The 27625-nt window shown below is 41.5% G+C and overlaps 1 protein-coding gene across 1 annotated transcript in view; it reads left to right on the forward strand.

The window, feature by feature from the left end:
• The window catches only part of LOC124555746 (vacuolar protein sorting-associated protein 13A-like), a 689798-nt gene that overhangs the window by 117271 nt on the left and 544902 nt on the right, over positions 1-27625 (forward strand). The window contains exons 7-14 of the mRNA XM_047129770.1: positions 451-579; positions 658-802; positions 895-1111; positions 17923-18144; positions 18268-18380; positions 18457-18665; positions 18749-18915; positions 19640-19757. Of these exons, the coding sequence (XP_046985726.1) occupies positions 451-579; positions 658-802; positions 895-1111; positions 17923-18144; positions 18268-18380; positions 18457-18665; positions 18749-18915; positions 19640-19757 (1320 nt within the window). The remainder of the gene's footprint in view (positions 1-450; positions 580-657; positions 803-894; positions 1112-17922; positions 18145-18267; positions 18381-18456; positions 18666-18748; positions 18916-19639; positions 19758-27625) is intronic.

The raw sequence follows: 27625 nt of genomic DNA on the forward strand, positions 1-27625 counted from the left end.
TTCATTTTTATGTACTGTGACCACCCATTGTCCATAAATATGTCTTACATCACAGGTTTTTTTTTTTAGATTAGTTGACAACATAAACTCATGCCTTGTTTATAAATCATTTTAACAAGGAAAAATGAGAAATGTGAAATGAATACCTGTAGATGATAGTTTGCTGGTGCATAGACATCTGCAACAGATGCAAAAACTACATAATCTTTCAAGCATTTAGTATTTTTCTCATTAGCTAGTCTCTCTCTCTCTCTCTCTCTCTCTCTCTCTCTTTCGCTTTCTCTCTCTCTCTCTCTCTCTCTCTCTCTCTCTCTCTCTATCTCTCTCTCCCCCCCCCCCCCCTTTATCCCCCTCTTTCTGTCATCTGTAGGTGAGTGATTGTTCAGTGTCTTAATCCTTTTTCCATTTTCATACTATATCTCATATCAATAATACAAATTTATTTATTAGGAAATACAGACAATTTCACCCAGGAGTACCAGTTATTTCTAATAGTTCAAAATGGTGGAAGTACGCGTACAACTCTGTACTGGAACAGAGAGTGAGACCTTACTCTTGGACCAACATTAAAAAGCACAGGTCAGCGCAGAATGCAAGTTTTGTAATTTTAGTTATTCTTTTGCATAATTTTTTATTAACATCTGATTTTTCATTCAGGGAATATTATTTGAAATACAAAGATGCATACAAAAAAGCACTGTTCAGTCCAAATGACACCGAACTGAAACTTGATCTGCAGCAACTAGAAGATAGGCTCACCATCTTGCATATAATTGTTGCAAGAGAGCATGCCAAACTAGAGGTAATGTAACACTGCCGTGGGTTATTTTGAGTTACTGTGAGTATTTACAGTTCTTGAAGACTGGTTAATATTATTTACATCTGTTTATTTAGCTTCACCGTGAAAATCCAGAACGTATACATGTGAGAGAGAGTACTGTTGACTGGTGGGGAATAACAAGAGAAGAAAGCACTGTGGAGTTTCTTATTCTTTCTGAAAAAGAACGAGGTCTGTGGGCTCAACTTTCTTCCCCAGAAAAGAAGAAAATTTGTGAGACAATTGGTTTTGTTGAAGGAGCAATGAAAATGGACAAGCCAAAGCAGTACATAGGTAAACAGATTTACATTCCAGTTGCCTGGTTCATTTAACTATCAAGTATTATTATTTACATATTTTAATGTTAAATGTACCATTTCTTATTTAAATCTCCCAATTTATAAAAAAGTACTATACTCTAAATATTTGCCTGTACCATATTGTAGTTTCAAGGGAGAATGCATGGAGATCTGTGTGTCTGTGAAAGGATTTGTAGTCTTTTGTTTCCTCATCATCATTTTCTTTTCAGTATGTTGTACAGCTGTAATTCATTTTTTATTTACAGTTTTCCTTCCCACAGTTTTTCTTACTTTTTGCTGTTCTTCTTATTATTGGTCTAGCTTCTGGACATGCACTATTTTCTGTTAGTTTCTTCTGCTTCCTTGCATTGACATGTAATGTTAATATCATTCCTTTTGAAAAGAGCAATCTCACTCAGATGTAAACTAATATCATATGATTAAGGCAGTGACTTCAAGGTCTTTGTACCAAGTGAGGTGGCACAGAAATTAACACTCTAAAATCACATTTATGAAGACCGAGACACAAATCCCCATTTGGTCATGCTGATTTAGGTTTTCCACAATCAACCTAAATTATTTCATTTTTGTGCTGAAACGCTTCCTTCAAAACAGTTGTCACTGATGTTTTGTTCTGTACTTGTCTAATCTGAGCCTTTGCTCCTGTTAAAATTATTTATTTCAGCAGACTACAAAAGATTCACCAAACAAGGGTCCTCACAGATACACTCACAACATACTATCAACACTTTCTGTTTTACCAGACCAAAGATTCCATTGCACTTGCATCACTCTAATTCAGTCACACAGCACCATGAGTCAGACTGATTCCAATGGTTTTGTTCAAAGATCAGCTAACTGGTTAGTCCCATGAGCTTGTTCTAATTCAAGGTCCCCATTCAAGAATATTTCCCTGATGTAGAAGTGATGGACTTCTATATGCTTGATTTTTGATGACTCATTGGATTTTTAGACAGCTTCACTGTACTTGCATTGTCAACATAGTGTGCAAGTGGAGTCACTTGTTTGGAAGTTCCAATCAGTTCATACAACAGCCTTTTCAGCCAGAACAATGTGTTTGCTCCTTCACTTTATAATACTATTTCTGCTCCTGTAGTGGGTGTTGCCACTTCCTTTCATTATTGACTAATCCATGATACAGTTGCATGACCCCAGTCCAAAGATTCCATTGCACTTTCATAACAAAGATATGAAAATTCACATTACACAAACATTACAATACACTTTTTATTTTTATTTTCAGTATTAACAGCTCCATCCCTAATCATGTCACTGTCAGCAGGATATGAAACTGTAAATTTATTGTATTCTTTCAAAGGCTTTATTTCAAATTTTTAATTTATAGTCGCCCACAATTTTGTAAGACATTACACAATAGTATAACTGTTTCAACAAGATAACAAACAGCACCTAGCTACTTGTTTGTCTTATAAGAATTTATTGCTGTAGCTGTGGATAAGATGCTGCGTATTGAAATACTGGGTGAACTAGTAGCCCTTTTTGGTGTGCTTTCTGTTTTTCTTTTGTAATTTGTTTATCCAGGAAAGCTTTTGCAACTCTTTTGCTAATTTCAGTTGTTGAGGATAAATCTGGAGTATATAGGACCAGAATTCTACATCTGTATACTTTTTCTGCAAGCCACCATAGGGTGCATGGTGGAGGGTACGCTGCACCACTACTAATCAATCCCTTCCCTGTTCTACTCACATACGGAGCAAGGGAAAAACAACTATCTATAAGCCTCCATATGTGCCTAATTTTGTGGTCCTTACTCAAAATGTATGTTGGCAATGGAAGATTTGTACTGCAGTCAGATTTAAGTGCCTGTTCTCTGAATTCTCTCAATAGTGTTCTTCAAAAAGGATATCACCTAATTACCTGTTACTTTCATTAAGTAACCATACATGCCAATAGTGCCTACTATGATTTTCAGAACACATTGCTTTACTACTCAGGAGGAGTTACAGTCTCGAGCAAGCTCAGCAAGCCAAACTGTTTATACATTTCCAAGAAACGGTCAGTTTGTGACATCTTCAAACCACTATCTAGCTTTATGTAGTACTAAGGCCCAAAACTTGCCTAATTTAATCCCATAGTATGCAATGGCATGACTCTGACATCTTAAGCAGCAGCCTGATGACATCACAAACTGACTGTTGTCTGTAAATGTATAAACAGTTCAAACTTGCTGAGCTTGTTTGAGATTGTAACTCTTTCTGAGTTGTTATTGCCCCTGATGATGTCTCCAGCATTGGAGGTTGAAATGGACCATGATCTAATAGCCACAAAACTAATATCACCAGAAACTCAAATACCACCTGTGAATAAGCCCTCATTCCATGAACATGGAATGTTTTAAAATATATATTTTAACATGCATTTTCTGGGGATATCATGGGCAGCTGTGAGTGCGTTTGTCATAACTAAGTTAGAAATGGTGGTATAAATAGTGTATCTGCTTCATATTTTGCCAATTTGTGGCAACAAAGAATGTGGTGATATATAGTTGGGTGTTGTCTGTTGTTTTTAGTGTTTTGTTTAAGTAATTTTAAGTTTCTTTCTACATAAAACATTTCAGTTTTCATTACCTCTGCACATAGCTCTCAACTGGGAGATACTCTGACTGAAAAACAAATATATTTGGCGTATGCTAAGTTACCAGTATTGTACGGAGAAAGTGATGCATACTTACTGTGTTGCTCTTTCATCACCAGGCCAGACTGTTTGAGGAGTAGAGTTAATTTCTTCCTTTCCTTCTACCTATCTCTTAAAGGAATAAATACAAAATTAATGAATGGCGATATTGTAACTGGAAATACTATTGCTATTGTTCATATTGTGTATGGAGGGCCAGTTCACAGTCTGTTTGGCATAAAATGCTTTAATATTGTGCACTAGGACACTGTAGACTTTGTTCGGAAGTGGCTCTGACATACTCTGGCATACTAACATGGCTGTTGGTAGCAGTTGCATATTTCTATGGTGATACTTGGAAATTTAACTTGCTGTGTATTAACCAATATAATGGATGTTGGAAAGACATTACTTTGATTTGCTTCAGTGATTCAGATACCTTAATGATGCTCCATGTTATTCTGATTGGCTTAGGAATGATATCATTCTGTGCACAAGCAACAGAAAATCCAGGATGGTATATGAACTGTTGAGTCACGGGCAGGCACAATGAAAAAGAATGCTAGACATATTTCAGCTTTCAGACAAACTCCTTCTTCAGGAATAGAAAACACACACACACCACAGTGGCACATGGTCACTGCCATCTTGGGGCACTAAGGCATGGCTGCAACTGCATTTGATGTGAGCAGCAATATTGCTGGATGAGTATTGGGGGTTATGGAATATGTGTTGGCTGGGGAGGGAGATGGATAGCAGAACAGGCATGGAGGAAGATGCTATTGTTGTCTGTTGTAGTGTGTAGGAATTTTTATTTTTTATTTTATTTTATTTATTTATTTTTATTTACACACCAAGTTCAAGGTCATGGAATGTGTCAGTACATGAAGTTACAAAATAAAAGTAATAACAGATAAAACTAAAATGTTTATGAACCCGAAAAAGTCAAGCCATAAGATTAAGTAAACGCAATCAACAATGCAACATGAATCAGCTTAATTTTTCAAGGAGCTCCTCAAAAGAGTAGAAGGAATGACCCATGTCCTCGTGGGTCATTCCCCAGAAAATGCATGTTAAAATATATATTTTGAAACATTCCATGTTCATGGAATGAGGGCTTTTTCACAGGTGGTATTTGAGTTTCTGGTGATATTAGTTTTGTGGCTATTAGATCATGGTCCATTTCAACCTCCAATGCTGGAGACATCATCAGGGGCAATAACAACTCAGAAAGAGTTACAATCTCAAACAAGCTCAGCAAGTTTGAACTGTTTATACATTTACAGACAACAGTCAGTTTGTGATGTCATCAGGCTGCTGCTTAAGATGTCAGAGTCATGCCATTGCATACTATGGGATTAAATTAGGCAAGTTTTGGGCCTTAGTACTACATAAAGCTAGATAGTGGTTTGAAGATGTCACAAACTCTTCAGTTTTGATTTGAAAGTGTGTTGATTACTGCTAGGAGTTTTGAATTCTTGTGGTAGTATATTGAAAATGGATGCAGCAGTATAGTCCACACCTTTCTGCACAAGAGTTAAGTCCGATCCAAATGCAGGTTTGATATCTGCCAAGTATTAACTGAGTGAAAGCTGCTTGTTCTTGGGAATAAGCTAATAATGTCAACAAGAAATGAAAATAAGGAATGTATATATTGAGAGGCTAGTGTCAAAATACCCTGATTCGTGAACAGGGGTCGACAAGAGGTTTGTGAACTTATACCACTTATTGCCCAAACATCCTGTTTCTGAGCCAAAAATATCCTTTTAGAATGGAAAGAGTTACCCCAAAATATAATACCGTATGACATCAGCAAATGAAAATAAACAAAGTAGACTAATTTTTGTGTCAAATGATCACTTACTTCAGATACCGTTCGAATAGTAAAAATATCAGCATTAAGTCTTCGAACAAGATCCTAAATATGTGCTTTCCATGACAGTTTACTATCTATCTGAACACCTAGAAATTTGAACTGTCTAGTTTCACTAATCATATGTCCATTCTGTGAAATTAAAATGTTTGGTTTTGTTGAATTGTGTGTTAGAAACTGTAAAAAATGAGTCTTACTGTGATCTAGCATTAGTTTGTTTTCTACAAGCCATGAACTTATGTCATGAACTGCACTATTTGAAACCGAGGTAATGTTGCACACTGTGTCCTTTACTACCAAGCTAGTGTCATCAGCAAACTGAAATATTTGAGAGTTACCCATAATACTAGACGCCATATCATTTATATAAAAAAAGGAACAGGAGTGGCCTCAACACTGATCCCTGGGGCACTCCCTATTTGACTGTACCCAACTCAGACCCAACACCACAGCCATTCTCAACACTGTGAATAATGACCTTTTGCTGTCTGTTGCTAAAGTAAGAGGTGAACCAATTGTGGTCTACTTTGCATATTCCGTAATGGTCCAACTTCTGGAGCAATATTTTGTGAACACAATCAAACACCTTAGTTAAATCAAAAAACATCCCTAGCATTCAAAACTTTTTGTTTAACCCATCCAGTACCTCACAGAGAAAAGAGAATATAGTATTTTCGGTTGTTAAATGACTTATAAAGTCTACATCTACATCTACATCTACACTGATACTCCGCAAGCCACCCAACGGTGTGTGGCGGAGGGCACTTTACGTGCCACTGTCATTACCTCCCTTTCCTGTTCCAGTCGCGTATGGTTCGCGGGAAGAACGACTGTCTGAAAGCCTCCGTACGCGCTCTAATCTCTCTAATTTTACATTCGTGATCTCCTCGGGAGGTATAAGTAGGGGGAAGCAATATATTCGATACCTCATCCAGAAACGCACCCTCTCGAAACCTGGCGAGCAAGCTACACCGTGATGCAGAGTGCCTCTCTTGCAGAGTCTGCCACTTGAGTTTATTAAACATCTCCGTAACGCTATCACGGTTACCAAATAACCCTGTGACGAAACGCGCCGCTCTTCTTTGGATCTTCTCTATCTCCTCCGTCACACCAATCTGGTACGGATCCCACACTGATGAGCAATACTCAAGTATAGGTCGAACGAGTGTTTTGTAAGCCACCTCCTTTGTTGATGGACTACATTTTCTAAGCACTCTCCCAATGAATCTCAACCTGGTACCCGCCTTACCAACAATTAATTTTATATGATCATTCCACTTCAAATCATTCCGAACGCATACTCCCAGATATTTTACAGAAGTAACTGCTACCAGTGTTTGTTCCGCTATCATATAATCATACAATAAAGGATCCTTCTTTCTATGTATTCGCAATACATTACATTTGTCTATGTTAAGGGTCAGTTGCCACTCCCTGCACCAAGTGCCTATCCGCTGCAGATCTTCCTGCATTTCGCTACAATTTTCTAATGCTGCAACTTCTCTGTATACTACAGCATCATCCGCGAAAAGCCGCATGGAACTTCCGACACTATCTACTAGGTCATTTATATATATTGTGAAAAGCAATGGTCCCATAACACTCCCCTGTGGCACGCCAGAGGTTACTTTAACGTCTGTAGACGTCTCTCCATTGATAACAACATGCTGTGTTCTGTTTGCTAAAAACTCTTCAATCCAGCCACACAGCTGGTCTGATATTCCGTAGGCTCTTACTTTGTTTATCAGGCGACAGTGCGGAACTGTATCGAACGCCTTCCGGAAGTCAAGAAAAATAGCATCTACCTGGGAGCCTGTATCTAATATTTTCTGGGTCTCATGAACAAATAAAGCGAGTTGGGTCTCACACGATCGCTGTTTCCGGAATCCATGTTGATTCCTACATAGTAGATTATGGGTTTCCAGAAATGACATGATACGCGAGCAAAAAACATGTTCTAAAATTCTACAAGAGATCGACGTCAGAGATATAGGTCTATAGTTTTGCGCATCTGCTCGACGACCCTTCTTGAAGACTGGGACTATCTGTGCTCTTTTCCAATCATTTGGAACCCTCCGTTCCTCTAGAGACTTGCGGTACACGGCTGTTAGAAGGGGGGCAAGTTCTTTCGCGTACTCTGTGTAGAATCGAATTGGTATCCCGTCAGGTCCAGTGGACTTTCCTCTATTGAGTGATTCCAGTTGCTTTTCTACTGTACATTTGATAGCAAATCGTGTGATATAAAACAATCAGTTAACCTTACATACACAGCCTTTTCAGTAACTTTTGCAAACACTGATGGAATAGAAATAGGCCTAAAATTGTCTGCATTATCCCTTTCTCGATTTTTATAAAGCAGTTTTACTACTGAGTACTTTAATTGTTCAGGGAAATGACCATTCCTAAAGGAAAAATTACAAATATAACTAAATACAGGGCTAACATGTTCTGCACAATTCTTAAATACTCTGATAGGCAGTCCATCATATGATGAGAGTCCCTTAGTCTTAAGTGATTTGATTACTGACTCAATCTCCCTCTTGTCTGTGTGACAGAGGAGTATTTCCGACATCAATCTTGGAAAGGCATATGCCAAGAGAGTTATATAATTCCCTGTAGAAACTAAGTTTTTGTGTAATTCACCAGCAATGCTCAGAAAATGATTGTTAAATACTGTACATATATCTGATCTATCAGTAACAGAAATATTTTTACTATGAACTGACTCTATATCATCGACATTGTGCTGTTGACCAGACACTTCCTTCACAACTGACCATATGGTTTTGATTTTATCCTGTGAATTAGCTATTCTATTTGTGTACCACATACTCTTTGCCTTCCCAATAACATTTTAAGCACCTTACAGTACTGTTTGTAATGGGTTACTGTAGCTTGTTTGTGACTACTTCTAACATTTTGATATCATTATCCCACTAGTCAGCCACCTGGGCTGCCTTTTACTGCTCTCAAAGAGCATGAGAAATGTGTTAAGGAAAGCATTATATGTGTCATCTATGTTATCGTCACTGTAAACATCCTGCCACTCTTGTTTCTTGACAAGGTTTAAAAAACTATCTATTGCTACATAATTTGTAATTATATGTGACATTTATTTGAGTTCAAAAGCCTTTTAATGTTAAAATTTGGGCATCATGGTCTGAAAGACCATTCACCCTTTTACTAACAGAATGCCCATCTAGTAAGGAAGAAGGAATAAAAATACTGTCTATGGGTGTGCTACTGTTCCCCTGCACCGTAGCTGGAAAAAACACAGTCTGCATCAGATCATATGAATTTAGGAGATCTACCAACATCCTTTCTCTTGCACAATCATGTACAAAATTAGTATTGAAGTCACCACAAATAACTAAGTTCTGGTACCTTCTATAAAATGAATCAAGAACCCTCTCTAGCTTGAACAGAAATGCCCTGAAGTCAGAGTTAGGGGACCTATTAACAACAACTATTGGAAGTTTAGTTTCACTAAATTCAACTGCCCCTGCACAACATTCAAATGTCTGTTCAGTGCAGTGCCATGATATGTCTATGGACTCAAATGGAGTACTGTTGTTTACATAAATGGTCACTCCCCCACCCTGCAAGGAACTCCTTCAGAAACAGCCAGCTAATCTGTATCCTGATAAAGGAAGCCTCTGAACTGTCAAATTATTTAAGTGATGCTCTGATATACACCAATAATGCCATAGGCAACATCTATAAGCAATTCACTAACTTTATCTCTAATACCTCTTATATTTTGATAAAATATGCTATTTCCTTCTCTACTTGGAAACATGATGTCCTCTGAAGGTGAGCCCTTAGTTAGAGGGACTTCCTTTAAGCAGTTATACCTATCAGCTGACTTCCATCTAAAAATGGTGCCGTTCTAACACCAACTACTACAGGAATTGTCCGATGAGTTATCCCACCACTGTCCACCACTGACCTCCCCTTCCCACACCTAATTGAGGTGCAGGCCGTGCCTAGTGAAACCTGATCTACTGATAGACTCAACCGGCACCACTGCAATGTGACCCATGCCCTCTGCCATCAGTGTCCTCTCCAGCCCGATGTAAATACACTTAAAGCTGTATTAAGATGAGGCTGTTCATGATGCTGAAACAGTTGCATGAAATGCACGTTAGTGCCGCCAGTTTGAGTAGCTATCTTTACCAGGTCATCACCTATATAATATTTCCCATCCCTATCAAGACTATTGCCTGCTCCACCCACTATCACTACCTGATCCTCCTTCATAAAATTCCTACATAACTCCCCTATGTTGTCAGTCACCTGAGCTAACCCTGCAATAGGCTTCACAATGCTGGTGACCTGATACTCACCCACAATGCTTCCTGCAACTGCTGGTCCACACCTCTACTGTGCGAACTACCTAGCAGCAGAACCGTCTTCTTTATGTTAGAGTTTGCAACTGACTTAGGCTTCCTAACTGCTGAGGACTGCTGCATGTTTCCTATACCTGCATGTACATGAGACTCCTCTCCACTCAACTCTGACATTTGGTCAGATCTATTACATACAGGGTGTTACAAAAAGGTACCGCCAAACTTTCAGGAAACATTCCTCACACACAAATAAAGAAAAGTTGTTATGTAGACATGTGTCCGGAAATGCTTAATTTCCATGTTAGAGCTCATTTTAGTTTCGTCCACCTATGCTCAATGGAGCACGTTATCATGATTTCATACGGGATACTCTACCTGTGCTGCTAGAACATGTGCCTTTACAAGTACGACACAACATGTGGTTCATGCACGATGGAGCTCCTGCACATTTCAGTCGAAGTGTTCGTACGCTTCTCAACAACAGATTCGGTGACTGATGGATTGGTAGAGGTGGACCAATTCCATGGCCTCCACGCTCTCCTGACCTCAACCCTCTTGACTTTCATTTATGGGGGCATTTGAAAGCTCTTGTCTACGCAACCCCGGTACCAAATGTAGAGACTCTTCGTGCTCGTATTGTGGACGGCTGTGATACAATACGCCATTCTCCAGGACTGCATCAGCGCATCAGGGATTCCATGCGATGTGGATGCATGTATCCTCGCTAACGGAGGACATTTTGAACATTTCCTGTAACAAAGTGTTTGAAGTCACACTGGTATGTTCTGTTGCTGTGTGTTTCCGTTCCATGATTAATGTGATTTGAAGAGAAGTAATAAAATGAGCTCTAACATGGAAAGTAAGCGTTTCCAGACACATGTCTACGTAACATATTTTCTTTCTTTGTGTGTGAGGAATGTCTCCTGAAAGTTTGGCCGTACCTTTTTGTAACACCCTGTATAAGCAAAGTGATACCATCTGAATACCTTCTCCTCCTAGCTCCTTTCTTGCCAAGTGCCAGTTTACATTCCCCAGCACCATTCACCCTCCTCAACCTATCTAATTTCTCCTTTGCTTGTTGTAACTGCCCCTGAAGGGCATAGATCATATGCTCCTGCTCCTTTATCAACTTATTTCTACTACAGATTCTGCATTTCCAGGAGAGGATCTCACTGGAATGCCCACTGGCTTCCCCGTTGCATTCCCCCCCCAATGAAAATACTTTGAACAAATCCCACACCGCAACTCACTACTCACAAACCTAGGACAGAGCCAACACTTCTCACTCATGGTGAAATTTTACAGTTACTGAACAACTTATGTGTCTACCTTACCTAAGTTCAGTTACACTAACAGAAATATTCGTAGAACTTACAATAGCAGTCAGAATTCACTCTTTACTAAGAAAGCAACTACTTTTATTAATACTACTAAACCACAACTATACCAATACCAACAAAACTTCACAAAATTATTAGCTAAAACCAAAAATTGAAGTAGCCACTGGAACACTCAACGAAGTTAAAACAGTGAATGAAAATTTTACTGATACATTTCACTAGAAACAATAAGAAATGTCAGCTGAAAACTAAAGCACAAAATTTACTAAAAACTTCAACACACAGAAAACTCTAAAAAACAGTGAGTGAACATTTCCAAAAGTTTAGTAAAATCGTTATTTTGCCACAAACAGCACGAAACACCACTGAAATCTATTAAATTTAATAATATACATCAACACAGATACTCTGCAAGCCACCGTACACTTTGTGGCAGAGGGCACCCTGTACTACTACTAGTAATTTCCTTTCCTGTTTCACTCGTAAATAGAGTAGGGGAAAAATGACTGTCTGTATACCCCTATGTGAGCCTCAATTTCTCATATCTTATCTTTGTTGTCTATATGTGCAATGTGTGTTGGAGACAATGGAATTGTCCTGTAGTCAGCTTTAAATTCCATTTCTCTAAATGTTCTCAATAATGTTCCTTGAAAAGAGCATCACCTTCTCTCCAGGGATTCCCATTTGAGTTCCTGAAACATCTGCTAGGTGCAACATCAAAAGGCTGTGCCAAAGGATAGGGTGGTGCGGGGAGGGGGGACAGGAAGGAAAAAGGGTGAGGAGAGAGGACATTGTAAGTGCATGGTCAGGAGTTGGAGCTGGAGTTGGAACTGGAGCTGGAGTTGGAACTGGAGCTGGAGTTGGATTAGGGAAGGTGACAGGCAGGTGGATTAGGGAAATTGATAGGCAGGTGGAGGACAAGGACTAGTGAAGGTCATGGCCGTGGGGGCTATGAGAACAACGATATGTTGTAGAGAGAGTTTCTGCCTGCACGATCAAGCATTCATGCAGACAGACAGCTTATTAGTTGTCATTAGAATGTGGTATAGTGCTTGCAGCCTGTTACCCACAACCTACCCTTCTATATAAAAGACACCAACAATTTCCTCTACAGAGTCTCAACAGTTCTTGTTCCTTTACCACTTGGCACCCTGTTCAATCACTGTTGATTCCACCTTCCTCTGTACAAAGCATTGCTGCTACTGAACACCTGAATGCCTGACTGCCTCCAAATCTATAACTTCCTTGCTAGTCACCATGCATAACTATATCCTTACCCACAATTACTTCTTCTTTGAAGACATCATCTACAAACAAATCCATGGTACAGAAGTGGGTACCCACATGGCACCACCGCATGTTATTCTATCCATTAGCCATCTAGAGGAATCCTTCTTAATCACTCAGAACCCCAAAGCTGTAACCTGGTCCAGATTCACTGATGACATCTTCATGATCTGAATCTAGGTTGAGGAAAACCTATCCACATTCTCAAAGAACCTCAACACTTTCCCCCCCCATTAGCTTCACCTGGTCCTTATCAGCTCAAAAAGACACCTTCCTTCATGTCGACCTCCACTTCGAGGATGGCTACACCAGTACTTCTGTCCACATCAAACCCACCAATAATTGTCAATACCTACACTTTGACAGCTGCCACCCAACCCATACCAAGTAGTCCTTCCATACAGCCTAGCCATTCATGGTCATTGCATTTGTAGCGATGAGCAGTCACTTTCCAGATCTGACAGGGGTCTCACTGAAACCTTCACAGACCAAAATTACCTTCCTAATCTTCTTCAGAAACAGGTCTCTCTTATCTTGTCTTACCAGTCACCTACCACTCCCCACATACCATCTGTCTGGCCACATGGGAGCACTCCTGTCATGACTCAGTACCACCAAGGACTGGAACAACTGAATCACATTTTCCACCAGGGTTTTGACTACCTCACAACATGCCCTGAAATGTGAAATATCCTCCCCACCCATCCCACAGTGAAATTCCATTGCCCACCCAACATACAGTATTTCCTTGTCTGCCCCTACTCCATCACTGCTCCCAACCCCTTGACTCATGTCTCATATCCCCACAATAGAGCTAGATGCAAGACCTGTCCCATACATCATCCCACTACCATCTGCTCCAATCCTGTCACAGGCATCTCCTGCCCCATCAAAGGCAGGGTCATCTGTAAAAGCAACCATGTGATCTATTAACTTAGTTGTATCCACTGTGCCACATTCTGCTTGGACATAAAAACTAACATTCTATCTGTCCACATGAATGGTCACTGCCAAGCTGTGGCCAAGAGACAGCTGGGCTACCCAGTTGCTGAACATGCCAGCCAGCATAATATGCTTCACTTAGATGATTGCTTCACAGTCTGTGACACCTGGATTCCACCCAGCAACACCAACTTGCCAGAACTCTTTTGTAATCCCTCCCCACCCATCACATCCCCTCCTGGCCACAATCTTCACTAGACTTTGTCCATCAACTGCCATTCCCCTTCCAAGCTCCCACCCACTACAGTGCCTTCTATCCTTGGAGTGCCTCTACATTAACCTTTCCCTTCTCTACTTCTATCCAGTTTTCTCCCCATTTTTCCTCTCCAACTCCCACTGGCACAGCCCCCAGATGCTGCACCTAGCAGCCCTCTCCTGTTCCCTCCACATCCCTGCATTGTCCAACAGGCAGTGCTAGCATCTTCCCCCACCCTACCCTGATATCCCTCCCCCTTTCCACCCCATGTCTTGCTCCCCCCCACTACCCATCCTGTCTAGATTGCTGCTCACAACATACAAAGTCACAGTCAAGCCTCAGTGTCTGTGATCATGTGTGTGTGAGTTGTGCTTGTGTGAATGTGTGTGTGCTGTGAGTGAGCTATGTATTTCTGCAACAGTAATTGGCACATTCATAATTATATTGTATTACAATTCATGTATTCCATTTGCACATGGAGCAACTGCTTGTATGAAGTACACTTTAAAGCATATGGATTATGGCATCTGTGTATACTGCAAAAAGTTGCTCCAATGACTAGTTTTAAACAACAGATAATGGTAATTGAACACTATTAGAAAAAGGGTAGATTGATTCTCACCGTAAAGATGTCATGTTGAGTTGCAGACGGGTATCATGGAAAAACTGTTACACATTTAACTTTCGGTCAAAGCCTTCATAATTAAAGAAAATTCACACACATTCACATAAGCAAATTCACGTAAGGCCCAAATGACTGCCACCTCTGGTAGCTTGGACTGGAATGCAACTGTCTTGTTGTGGCAGGGAAAATGGGGGGGGGGGCAGGGAAGGGGGAGGGATAACAAGCTGCAGGTGAGGGGAGAGAAAAGCACTGTCCGGTAAAGTGTGTGTGGAGTAGACTGCCTATTGCAGCTTCAGGAGATTGTGGTGCAAGGAGGTGGGGGGGGAGGGAGGGGGGTGGGGGTGGAAAAGGAGAGGAGCAGAGAAGGGGAAATATGTGCTGGTGCATTGGTAGAGGGCAGCACGCAATGAGGGTGAAGTACATCAATATGGAAGAAGTGATTTGGACAGAAGGCTGTGGGGCAGGGAGGTGGAAAAGGAGAGCAGCAGGGAAAGGGAAAGGTGGACAGATGTGTTGGCACAGTGTGGCACACAATGAGGGTGAGGGACATGAACAGGGAGCAGGTGATAGGACAGAGGTAGTGGAAACTGTTAGATGGAGTATGGGGGCAGTATGTTACCATGGGATGAGTTTGGGATAATTTCAGGAGCAGAGAACGTGTTTCCCACTTGCACAGTTCAGAAAAGTTGGTGCTGGGGGAGAGCATCCACATGGCCTGGGTTGTGAAGCATCCATTGAAATCAAGTATGTTATTTTCAATTGCATGTTGTGCCACAGGGTGGTCTACCACACTCTTGGCCAAAGTTTGGTGCTGGTCTTTCACCCTGATGGACAGCTGTTTGGTGGCCATACCAATAGAAAAACCTGTATAATGATTGCAGCAAAGATGGTATATGACATGGCTGCTTTTACAGGCGGCATGGCTTCTGATGGGGTAGGACAAGCCTGTGAAAGGACTGGAATAGGAAGTGCAGGTTGGGTGGACTGAACAGGTCTTGCGCCCAGGATGGACCATGAAGTTATAGAAGTTGGGTGGGTAACAGAACATCAGTTTAGGAAGGATGGGAAGGATCTTTGATAGGATGTCCCTCATTTCAGAGCATGATGATAGATAAACATAGCCATGACAAAGGATGTGCTTCAGTTTTTTCAGTCTGGAGTGGCATTGGGTGATGAAGGTTCTTGGGGATGGTGAGATGTGGCACGGGACATTTGTTTGTGGACTAGGACTGGTGGGGTGTAATACCTGTCTGTGAAGGCCTTTGTGAGACCTTCAGCATACTGGGTAAGGGAGTTCTTGTCACTGCAAATATGCCATCCCCAGATGGCCAGAATGTATGGGAAGGATTTTTTGGTGTGAAAGGGATGACAACTGTTGAAATGCAGGTGCTGTAGGTTCATGGGTTTGTGGAGGACCAAGTGAAGTGGATGGGAGAGAACGTGATGAAGTTGTGAGGGAATAAGGATAGGGTATCTTGATCCTGAGTCCAGATCATGAACATATCATCTATGTGCCTGAACCAGACCAAGGGCTTGAGGTTTTTGGAGGCTATGAATGTTTCCTCTAGATGGCCCATAAACAGTTTGGTGTAGGAGGGTGCTATATTGGTGCCTATGGCTGTGCCACAGATTGATTTTCTTGATTATCTATCATCATCCACTGAAATGAGGGACATCCTACCCAATATCCTTCCCACTCCTCCTAAAGTGGTATTCTGTCAGCCACCCAACCTCCACAGCCTCCCAGTCCAACACTATGTTATTCCCAATCCCAACCCCTTGCGCCGGCCGTGGTGGCTCAAATGGTTCAAATGGCTCTGAGCACTATGGGACTTAACATCTATGGTCATCAGTCCCCTAGAACTTAGAACTACTTAAACCTAACTAACCTAAGGACAGCACACAACACCCAGCCATCACGAGGCAGAGAAAATCCCTAACCCCGCTGGGAACCGAACCCGGGAACCCGGGTGTGGGAAGCGAGGATGCTACCGCACGACCACGAGATGCGGGCCGGCCGTGGTGGCCGAACGGTTCTAGGCCCTACAGTCCGGAACTGTGGGACTGCTACGGTCGCACATTCGAATCCTGCCTCGAGCATGGATGTGTGTCATGTCCTTAGGTTAGGTTTAAGTGGTTCTAAGTTCTAGGGGACTGATGACCTCAGAAGTTAAGTCCCATAAGTTGAACTCTTTTAACCCAACCCCTTGCCACTGGGATCATATACCTGCGAAAGACCCATGTGCAAGATCTACCCAATCCACCCACACAGCACTTTCTGTTCCAGTCCTGTCACAGGCTTATCCTACCCTACCAGAGACCAGGCTGCCTGTGAAAGCAGCCATGTCATATACCATCTCTGCAATGACTGCACAGCTTTTTCTATTGGTATGACTGCCAGTCATCTGTCCACCAGGAGGAATAGCCCCCACCAACCTGTGGCCAAGAGCATGGTAGACCAATCTGCGGCACAACATGCAGCTGCACATAATACGCTTCATTTCATGGCTGCTCCATTGCCCAGGCTGTGTGGATCCTCCCCTCCACCACCAGATTTTGTGAACTATGCCAGTGGGAGTTATCCTTAAAACACTTTCTCCACTCCCAAAATTATCCCAGCCTCAATCTACAGTAAGCTGCTGTCTGCACACTCTCCACCCAACAGTTTTTGCCACCTCTGTCCTGTCACCTCGTCCCTGTTCATGTCCCCTCACCCTCATTTTGTGCAGCCCTCTGCCAATGCACCTGCCCATATTTCCCCTTCCCTGTTCCTCTCCTTTTCCATTCCATCTCCCCCCCCCCCCCTCCCCCCCAGTCCTCCACCACCACCACCACCCGCCCCACTCACCTCCCTGCACCACAGCCTCGCAACATTGTGCCTGGCAGTCTTCTAATGTATTCATCTCATCTGTGCATATTTCACCAGACAGTGCTCTTCACTCCCCCCCCTCCCACACTGTGCTATCCCACCCGCGTACCAGCCCCACTCCAGATAACCACTCAGCATGACAACTACATTACAGTCTGGGCTGCCAGAGATGGTGATCTTTTGTGCATGATGTGTGCTTGCTCATCCGAATGTGTCTATGTTTTCTTTTCTGAAGAAGGCTTTTGGCAAAAGCTAAATATGTAACAGTCTTTTCATTGTGCCTATCTGAAACTCAACATCTCACCCTTATAGTGAGTATCCTATCCTTTTCCTAATATTGTTGATATTTCAACTTCTAGTTTTCACTGTTAGATAATGATAATTTCATATCTCACTGAAAATGTTACCACAGTTTGAAACAAAACTAGAATTCCAGTAGATAGTGGGATCCTTTTTACAAAGTCTGAAGTTTTAAAGTTGTGGAACAATAGAATTGTGAATTTGTGCAGTAATTTATGAATTCAGTGCATTCAAAACATGTAATTCCTACTTTCTAAGACATTATTCAAACATAATAGTCACTGTAGCTCTGAACTGTTTTGTTTTTCAGAACACAAGTTTAACTTCACAGTAGCAAATTGCTCACTGAGCTTGATCAACCACCGAAAGGAAATTGTAGTTGTCACACTAACACAGTTTCTGGCAAGCTTAGAAACTCGTCCATCAGCAAAGGCCTTCAAAATTTCCATGAGGATTGAAAGTTTTGTGGTTGAAGGTACGAGCTTGGAGAATGAGCTTGTTCCAATGGTTTCTGCAGATAATGTACATACAGGTATGTTCCATAAGCTTGTAAGCTATTTACGCAGTACCTAAGTAACCTGCTTCTTTTATTCTGCTATTTTTGATTATATGTTATATAGTATGCTAAATTTGTCTAAATGAGGCCTTGTTTTAGGTAACACATCTTCGAACTTCCTCTCAATAGATTTTGAAAAGAATCCTTCCAATGTTGAAGCAGACTTCGAACTCTCAATAGCAGTTGAGCCTGTTGAAGTTGTTTACCATGAGGTAATACAAATAGTAATCAGTTATTCATAAGTTTTTCAGTGCAATTGGTTAAACTGAAATTTCTGTGTATTTTTAGCATGCAGTATCAGAGCTCATTAATTTCTTTCAAACAAGATCATCTAGTATGAAGGATGTTCTTCTGTACTTGGAGCAAAAAATTGAACAAATTGTTCAGGCCGGAAAGCCATTATTTCTGTATACTGTTGCCCGCCAAAAGACAATCAGCATTACTATGGACATCAAGGGACCATATATTGTTATTCCTGAAATGGGATCACTACAAAAGTGAGTTTTTTAAAAACACTGTTTCAGTTTCCCTTTGTTTATTATCCCAGATAATTACAAAAAGTAATATTTTTCCTTGACAGAGGGGGCAGTGTAATGGTGATAGATCTGGGATGTGTTACTGTCAGGAGTGATCTACAAACAAGTACTACTGGGTTAGAAGATGCAACACAGATGGAGCTAGAAGAAAGACTATATGATAGGCTCCATATAGACTTTTGTGACCTACAGCTGCTATTTTGTGATTCAGGTAAGTACAATAAGTATGCATACATATCACCATAATGCCTATTGGAGCTAAAAGACTTCTGAAAAGGGGGGAAGATTTCTGGACTGGTAAGCTCTTTGGTCAGCACAGAATATCCCTTAACCCTCATGAATTACAAAATACCATTGAAAATGAATATATTTACGTTTGCACTCATAACTATTTTGCACAAATTATTTAAGTAAAAGTAATATTTGACAAACTGCCTATTGGCTTCTGTCTCGGGTTCTTCGGCCGACGTTCATCTAATGGTTTTTCTGACGTTTCGCCAGCACCAGTGGCTGGCATTGTCAAAGCTTCACCCTCCATTGCCGGTGAAGCTTTGACAATGCCAGCCACTCGTGCTGGCCAAATGTCAGAAAAATCATTAGATGAACGTCGGCCGAAGAACCTGAGACAGAAGCCAATAGGCAGTTTGTCAACATGTGGCCACGAAAGCCTTAACAATTTTGTAAAAGTAATATTTGTCTCTTATGTGTTTATAATCATATGAAATTGTTACACTGGTACATCTAAAGCTGAGTCTGAAAGTAATTATAGATTGCCAAGAATGTTGTCATGCAACAGCACTCTGTACTCTTTTAATATCACAAAGACTTCTTTTTATAGTTGAGTGTTGTAAAATTCTTCATCTTTACTGTCTTGGTATATTTGTTTCTACTGCAACATCAGCTTAAGTGAACATCTCTGTTGGTATTATTTTCAGGAGAAGAATGGAGAGAATCCCTGAAATTTCAAGACACAGACTACCATTTGATTCCTAAAATTCGTTGCCAAATAGTGTTCTCCAATAGTGTAAAACCGGAATATAGGCAGTTACCAAGGTTAGAAAAATAGTTATTCACATTTGTTTGAAAAATAGTTTTGCATATTGAACACTTTTTACATGACCATTAATTAATGCCCAAGATTACACCCTGTAGTGTGTTCTGTGCTCACAGTTGTATGATATTGTGAATCTTCCAATTTTCCAAGTGACTATCATAACTGAAGAGTTCTAAAGTAAGCAGCAAAACATGCACATCACTTTATAAACAAATCACATTGTTATAAAAAGACATATATGGAATGTGTAACATTGCAGACAGACCAGGAATTGAAACAATGAAAACACGAGCATCAAGCAACAAAACAGACTTAGTAATTTTAAAGGAGCTGACCTTAGTAAGATTAAGTCTAGTAAAGTGAACCTAGTATGTAAAGCTGTGGAGGCCGTTGGAGGACTGGTTGAAGCCCACAGTGCTGAAATAAGCATACTGTAGTATCACCAGTAACTGCACCCATTAGTGAAAATTCAGATGGTTGTCAAAACATTGTTCATTTCTCCCATTATCATTTCACCATTCATCTGAAATCCCTATATATGTACATAATCCACAAGCCACCGTATGGTGCATGATGAAGGGTACCATGTATCACTACTAGACATTTCCTTTCCTGTTCCACTCGCAAATACAGCAAGGGGTGAAAAAACTGTCTTAAAGCCTCCATATGAGTCTAATTTCTCGCATCTTATGTGTGTGGGCCTTATATGGAATGTATGTTCATGGCAGTACAATCATTCTGCAGTCACCCTCAAATGTCAGTTCTCTAAAATTCTACAACAGTACCTCACAAAAAGAGCATCATACTCACTTCATGGATTCCCATTTGAGTTCATGAAGCATCTCTGTAATACTTGCATGCTGATCGAACCTACTTGTAACAAATCTAGCAGCATGCCTCTTAATTCCTTCAGTGTCTTCCTTTAATCCAACCTGGTGGAGATCCAAAACACTTGAACAGTATTCAAGAATGGGTCACACTAGCATTCCATATGCCGCCTACTTTATAGATGAGCTACACTTTCCCAAAATTCCCCCAATTAAATGACGTTTACTGTTCACTCTCCCTACTACCAACCTGATGTGCTCATTCCATTATGTATATGCTATTTTTTTTGCCCCCCCCCCCCCCCCGCCCTCCTATGGCTAGGGCCCCCTGCTGGGCAGGCCATTTGCTGGGTGCCAGTCTTTCAATTTCATGCCACTCCGGTGACCTGCAGTCGATGAGGATGATGATGAGGACAGCACAACACCCAGTCCCTGGGCAGAGAAAATTCCCTGACACAGCCAGGAATCGAACCCATGCCCAGGGGATTGACAATCCATCATGCTCACCATTCAGCTACTGGGGGCGGATGATGTATATGTTATGCAATGTTAAGATATTTAATTAATGTGACTGTATCAAGCAGCACCCTACTATTGCTGTTTTCTTATGTTACAAGACTGGTTTTCCTAGTCTGGAATGGGGAGAAAATGGAAGATCGATGTAATAGAATAATGTGGCAGTGTAAGGAATAGCACGCAACAAATTAGCCTAAGAGCAAAAGGAGGGAAGGAAGTGGACATTTGGGATAAGGTGCAAGGGAAGAGGGCATTAGATGAAGAGACAAGGAAAACATGAGGTAAAGCTACACCTGTTGTTCTTCATTCTTTACCTGGGTTCTTAAAGCTACAGTGGATTGATGTACTCAAACTCAGGATAACTACAAAAGTAAAATGTGATGTGAGCTAACAGTAGGGAACAAATGATGTCGATAACCTTCACAAAAATTTTAGTTAGCTTGATTGATATCCCACAAACAGAATAGCAGCCAGCTGCTGACATTTTGTATTAGTGAGTAATTCAAGAAATGTATCAAGGTATCCCGTGATTATGGGTCAAGACTACATGCTAAGTCACAAATACTGACTCTTACATGTTGAGTGACTGTAAGAGTATACAAGATGACTTAGACAGAATTTCTAGATGGTGTGCAGAAATGCAGTTTTTTCTGAACTTAGCAAAATGTAGTGTTACAGAGCAAAGGCAACACACATTCACCACTTCATTTCTTCTCCAAAAAACTGTCTACAGCACAGAAAAAATTTTCTGCTTTTGATGAAGGTCTTCTAGCAGTGTACGAGACTGTCAAACGTTTCCACACTGACAATGAGGGCCGTCCTTTCTTCATTCTTACTGATCACAAACCGCTGGCAGATGCCTTCTGCAACCCTCCAGAGGATCCTTCCCCCCCCCCCCCCCCCCCCCCCAACACTTCCACCACTTCGACCTGGTCTCCCAATTTACTACAGATGTATGCTACATCAAAGGCACAGAGAACATCCCCGCAGATTTCCTCTCGGATCAATCCCATTTCAAGTATCATCGATTGATCCGACCTCACCACTCTACAGGCTTCAGACGAGGACACTCAGGGTCTGCTCACAGACCCGCAGTCAGTCTTCCTCATGTTTACCAAGGCTAAGTTCCCTGGCATTTCGGACGAAGTGTGGTGTGACTTTCCTGCGGGAATTCTGCAGCCTTTGCTCCCACCACACTGTGCCGTCTGGTTTTCGACACCTTGCATAAACTCGCCCACCCCAGTGTCCGAGCCACGACTTGCCTCATCTCTGAGTTTATCCATTTCTGCATCAATATCCATAATCTCCAAACCACTGTGAATCACAAGGCAGAGGGTGCTTTCTGTTGTACCACCATCCCATTTGTGTGTGGAATATGGGGTGAATTACTGCTTAATTGCCTCTGTGTGAGCTTTGATTAGTATAATCCAGCCTTTGTAAATCCTATGTGAGTGACATGTAATGGGTTGTACCATATTCTTAGATCCATCACTCAATAATCTTTCTTAAAACTTTGTAAGTAGGATTTCATTTGATAATAATTGGCATCTATCTTCATACTTTTTATGGAATGCTAGAGTAATAGTAAAGGACTTTATGTTTATCTTTTTGTAGCAAAATTCCATCTCTGCAAAACATACCTGTTGTAAAAGTTCCTGTAAAATATTGTCGCAGAAGAAGCTGAGTAGTACCGTGGTGTAGTGGTTATGATTCTAAATGTTGAATGGAGGGGCAGGAGCTCAAAACTCACCTGGACTGTACCATTTTAATTTCTATATTTGGTTTGAGTACATTCCAGAAGTATCCACAAATGTCAAGAATCAGTGTACTGGAATGTTCTGTAGCTGTATATATAATGTATGTGTGCTGGCTGGAGGCAGTTCGCTCCACGCTCCTGTATGTGCAAGTGATGAATAAACCTTCGTTAAGTGAAGTTAGTGTTCGTCATTCCTCTAATTACACCTTCTTCTACGTGACACTATTCTGGTGGAGGCACTGGGTATTGGAACTTGTGATAGTGCACATTATCGACAACACAATGGCTCCCATCAGGCCATGACAGAGCCTCCGTTTACATGGAAAAAAACCCAAGTTCAAGCCATATTCAACAGATCGCAATCTACCGGAGACTGCAGAAGAAGAGGACATTATGATGACAGCAACTGTGTGCCACCACATGAGACATCCTTCCAGGTTCTCTGGTAATTATGGCCAAGATCCAAACAAGTGGATGAAGGTGTATGAGCGTATAGCCAAATTTAACAAATAGGATGACACTGTGTTGAGAACAATGAGGAGAAGTTCACAAGCTGGGAAGTATTCCAGGTGGAACTGCACAAGTATTTCGGTGACACACAACGAAAGAAGTGCAAGGCTGAAGATAAATTAAAGTGCAGGGCGCAGTGACCAGGTGAAACTACAGCATCCTACATTCAAGACGGCTTGGAGCTGTGTAAAATAGTGGATCCTTGAATGAAGGAGGAAGATAAGATTGCACATCTCATGAAGGGTGTTTCTGAGGACACGTATCAAGCCCTACTCCTGAAGGAGGTGTTGACAGCAGAGGACTTCATAAAATTGTGCTGGTATCTCAAGACAATGCATCAAAAACGAATTACACGCAAGAAGTTTGAACAGCTTCAAAGCATCGTATCGATGTCTGTGATGGAGGAAGCAACTGATTTCAAAAGTGTTTTTTGTCAGATAGTGAGAGAGGAAGTTCAAAAGGCACCTGGTATGCACAGTGAGCAAAAAACTGAAACGTTTCAAGAGGTCATAAGGACAGAAGTGGAAGAGACATTGAACCCAATCTCTCATCCTTCATTTCCCTTTAAAATGGTGAAAAAGTCGAGACCCAGGTGGAGTTATGTTCCTAGAATGCCTCATGAGGAACCTGTTTGGGCACCAAGGAAGACTGATGTCTGGAGGACCCAGTATAACCAACCAGTATGTTTCCACTGCGGACAACCAGGACATGTGGTGTGCTCTTGTTGAGAAAGGTGGCAGATATTTAATGCCACCCACACCAGAAGACAGCAGACTGATGTTAGCTGACGCCAACTCCAGGATGACGAAGATGAACAAGAAGATGTGTGTGCAGGATGACGTAGGTCACCATCACTGCAAGATAGCCGCTTGGCTAATGGGAAATATGTAAAACCTACAGGAAGATGTACCATTCGTGTGAGTATAAGTGGCCATACACAGCCCATAGAATTAATCATCTTACAAGAGTGCAGTCATGTTGTCATTCTCGGATGGGACTTTTTGAAAGCTTCTCAGGCAATTATAGATTGTGGTTGCTCGAAGATTATGCTAGACGAGATGAGATGCTGTGGACAGGAAGATGCACATCCGGGTGTGTGGAGACTGTGAGCTGGATGAAGTGATCATTCCTGCAGTCAGCACTAGAAAGGTAACTGTCACGTGTCATGCCATGTGTCAACCCATGGATCTTGTAGTGGAATGTAAGAGAAGCGTACCACTGAAGAATAACTTGGTCATCCCAGCCTCTGTTGTCTCGTTTAAGAATGGATTCGGTGAACCGTGGATAGTTAACTGTCATCGAGAACCACAGATCCTACCAAGATGCATGTGTGTAGCAAACACTGAGCCGTTAATTGAAGAACAGCTGAGCATAATAGAAACAGAGAAACTGCCAGTCTTCAAGAGTTCTCTGAATGCTTCAGTCTACGGGTGAAGAGCAAATTAGACAAATCGATGGTGAAGCACTGGAGACCATCCACCAATAAGCCAGAGAGCATACCGTGTGTCAGCAACGGAACATTGAATAATTCGCAGCGAGGTAGAGAAAATGATGAAGAATGACATCATTCAGCCTTCGCAGAGCCCATGGTTGTCACCGGTGGTCCTTGTCAGGAAGAAAAATGGCAGTTGGCACTTTTGTGTAGATTACAGAAAGCTTAATAACATAACTAAAAAGGACATTTACCCTCGTCCATGAATTGATGATACACTAGATTGTCTGAAGGGGTCTAAGTTTTTCTCAACCATGGACATGTACTCAGGATACTGGCAAATCGAAGTAGATGAGGCTGATCGTGAGAAAACTGCATTCATCAACCCTAAGGGCCTGTATGAGTTTAAGGTAATACCATTCAGTTTGCGTAATCCACCAGCGACATTTGAATAGATGATGTATAATCTTGTCGCCTGAAGTGGACGATGTGTCTTTGTTATTTAGATGACATTATAGTGTTGTCAGAGACATTTGATGAACATATAAAAAGACTGAGGGCCATTCTTAAGTGTCTCCAACAAGGCAGGCTGAAACTTAATCCAAGAAAGTGTCTCTTTGGAGCAAATGAAATCAAAATACTTGGACACCTTGTGTCAAACGAAGGTGTGTAACCAGAACAGAAAAGTGAGATCTATAATGGAATTCCCTATTCCTAAAAGTATTAGAGATGTAAGAAGCTTCCTCAGATTATGTTCTTATTACCGTCGTTTTATCAAAACTTTTGTATCAAAGCCAGGCCCCTCCAAGAGTTGTTAAAAGCTGATGCTAAATTTATCTGGGGTGGTGCTGAACAAAATTCTTTCGATGTGCTGTAAAAAGCTCTGACACCTGAACCTGTACTTGGTCTGTATGATGAGAGAGCACTTACAGAACTACACACAGATGCTGTGATCTGGGCCATTCACAGTTGTTACAGACCATCATTCACTTTGTTGCTGGACAGGTCTTAAGGATCCAACAGGATGACTCGCCAAGTGGGCGCTATGTCTTCAAGAGTATGACATTACTATAGTGTACAAAAGTGGAAGAAGACACCAAGATGCCAACTGTCTTTCAAGAAACCCTGTGCAAGACCATCAAGACTTTGATGAAGATAATGACTGTCTCACTGCACTCCAGGATCTTTCCACTGAGCAAAATGAGGATGCCAAGATATGTCAAATTACGCTTGCCTTAAATTGGCCAGAGGATGTGAAAGAACAATTTCAGGTAGTTAATGGATTACTTTGCAAGAAAAACTTTGATCCATTTGGAAAGAGGTGGCTACCAGTGATTCTTAAACACATGTGCTTAGATGTTCTACAGAAATTCCATGGCACACCTGAGGCTGGACATTTAGGATTTATTAAGACTTATGATAGAATCCGCAAGAGATTTTTCCATCCAGGTTTATTTAGGAGTGTCTGTCTCTATGTGTCGCACTATAGAGAGTGCCAGAGGACAAAGACAGTTCCTCAGAAACCACCTGGCTGACTCAAACCAATTCCACCAGCCGAAACGCCTTTCCAGCATGTTAGGATTGACCTCCTTGGACAATTTCCAATGTCTGCTAGTGGCATTAGATGGATTATTGTTTGCACTGATTATCTGACACGCTATGCTATTACAAAATCCGTGAAAACAGCCGAAGCATCCGAGGTAGCCAAATTCATCATCAAAGACATTGTATTAAATTGAGAGATAAACCATCAGTGCAACATTACTCATCACATGAAGACTGCCTACCATCTGCAAACTAACAGGCTTACTGAACGCCTTAATAAGACCTTGGCTGACATGCTATCAGTGTTAGTCAGTGTTGAGCAGAGCAACTGGGATGAGGTGCTGCCTTTTGTGATGTTTGCCCACAACACCGCCAAACAAGACGCCACAGGATTTACACCATTTTTCCTGGTGCATGGGTGTGAGGCGACTACGATGATGGACACTGTGTTTCCATTACTTCCTGATGACATGGACAATGACTACATCAGCCAGGTGTTAACCAGAGCTGACAAAGCTTGGCAATTAGCTCGACTCCGCACGCTGCAGGCTCAAGAAAATGATTGCCAAAGGTATGACATGAGCCACTGCCCTGCTGTCTAACAGCCTGGTGACCTCGTCTGGATCTTCACTCGTGTTTGGAAGGTTGGTCTCTCTGAGAAGCTCCTCAGGCGCTACTTAGGACCTTATAAGGTTGTAAGACAGTTGTCTGATGTTACTTGCGAAGTTGAAGATTTTGACTGCAACGCAAGATGATGAAATATCAGTGATACGGTCCACGTCCTTTGGATGAAGCCCTACAAGGATTCTGCCACCCAGGGTAAATTCGAAGCTCCGGCAACAGGCAGTAAGCGGAAAGGTGACAAAGAGTGTAGCGGCAAAAGAAGTTCTAAGAAGATCACCACCAGGATGAGCATCAGTCATCAGGAGTTGGAGTATGGAAGACCAATGTTTATTCTCTGTATGGACTAAATCATCGAGGAGTGGGCAGAAACAAACCCACCTGGTGTAAATATGAAAAAAAGTACTTTGTTGTGAATATTATTATTTGCTGATGATGAGATACTAATGGCTAAAAACAAAGATGCTTTACAAATATCATATACAAACTTAAAAATCAGGTAAGTCAGCAGTGGCAGAACACAGTTTCAACAAAGGACATCTGTTCATATTTGAGAAAACAGAAATGCTGTGCTGAGCTAGTGGCTCCTGGGAGAGCTTTATTACAGAATTTGGCAAGGTAAGGCTCTATGACAATCTCATCAACAGGGATGACAGGATC

The sequence above is a fragment of the Schistocerca americana genome, chromosome X (assembly GCF_021461395.2).
Source record: "Schistocerca americana isolate TAMUIC-IGC-003095 chromosome X, iqSchAmer2.1, whole genome shotgun sequence".
NCBI classification, from domain to species: domain Eukaryota; kingdom Metazoa; phylum Arthropoda; class Insecta; order Orthoptera; family Acrididae; genus Schistocerca; species Schistocerca americana.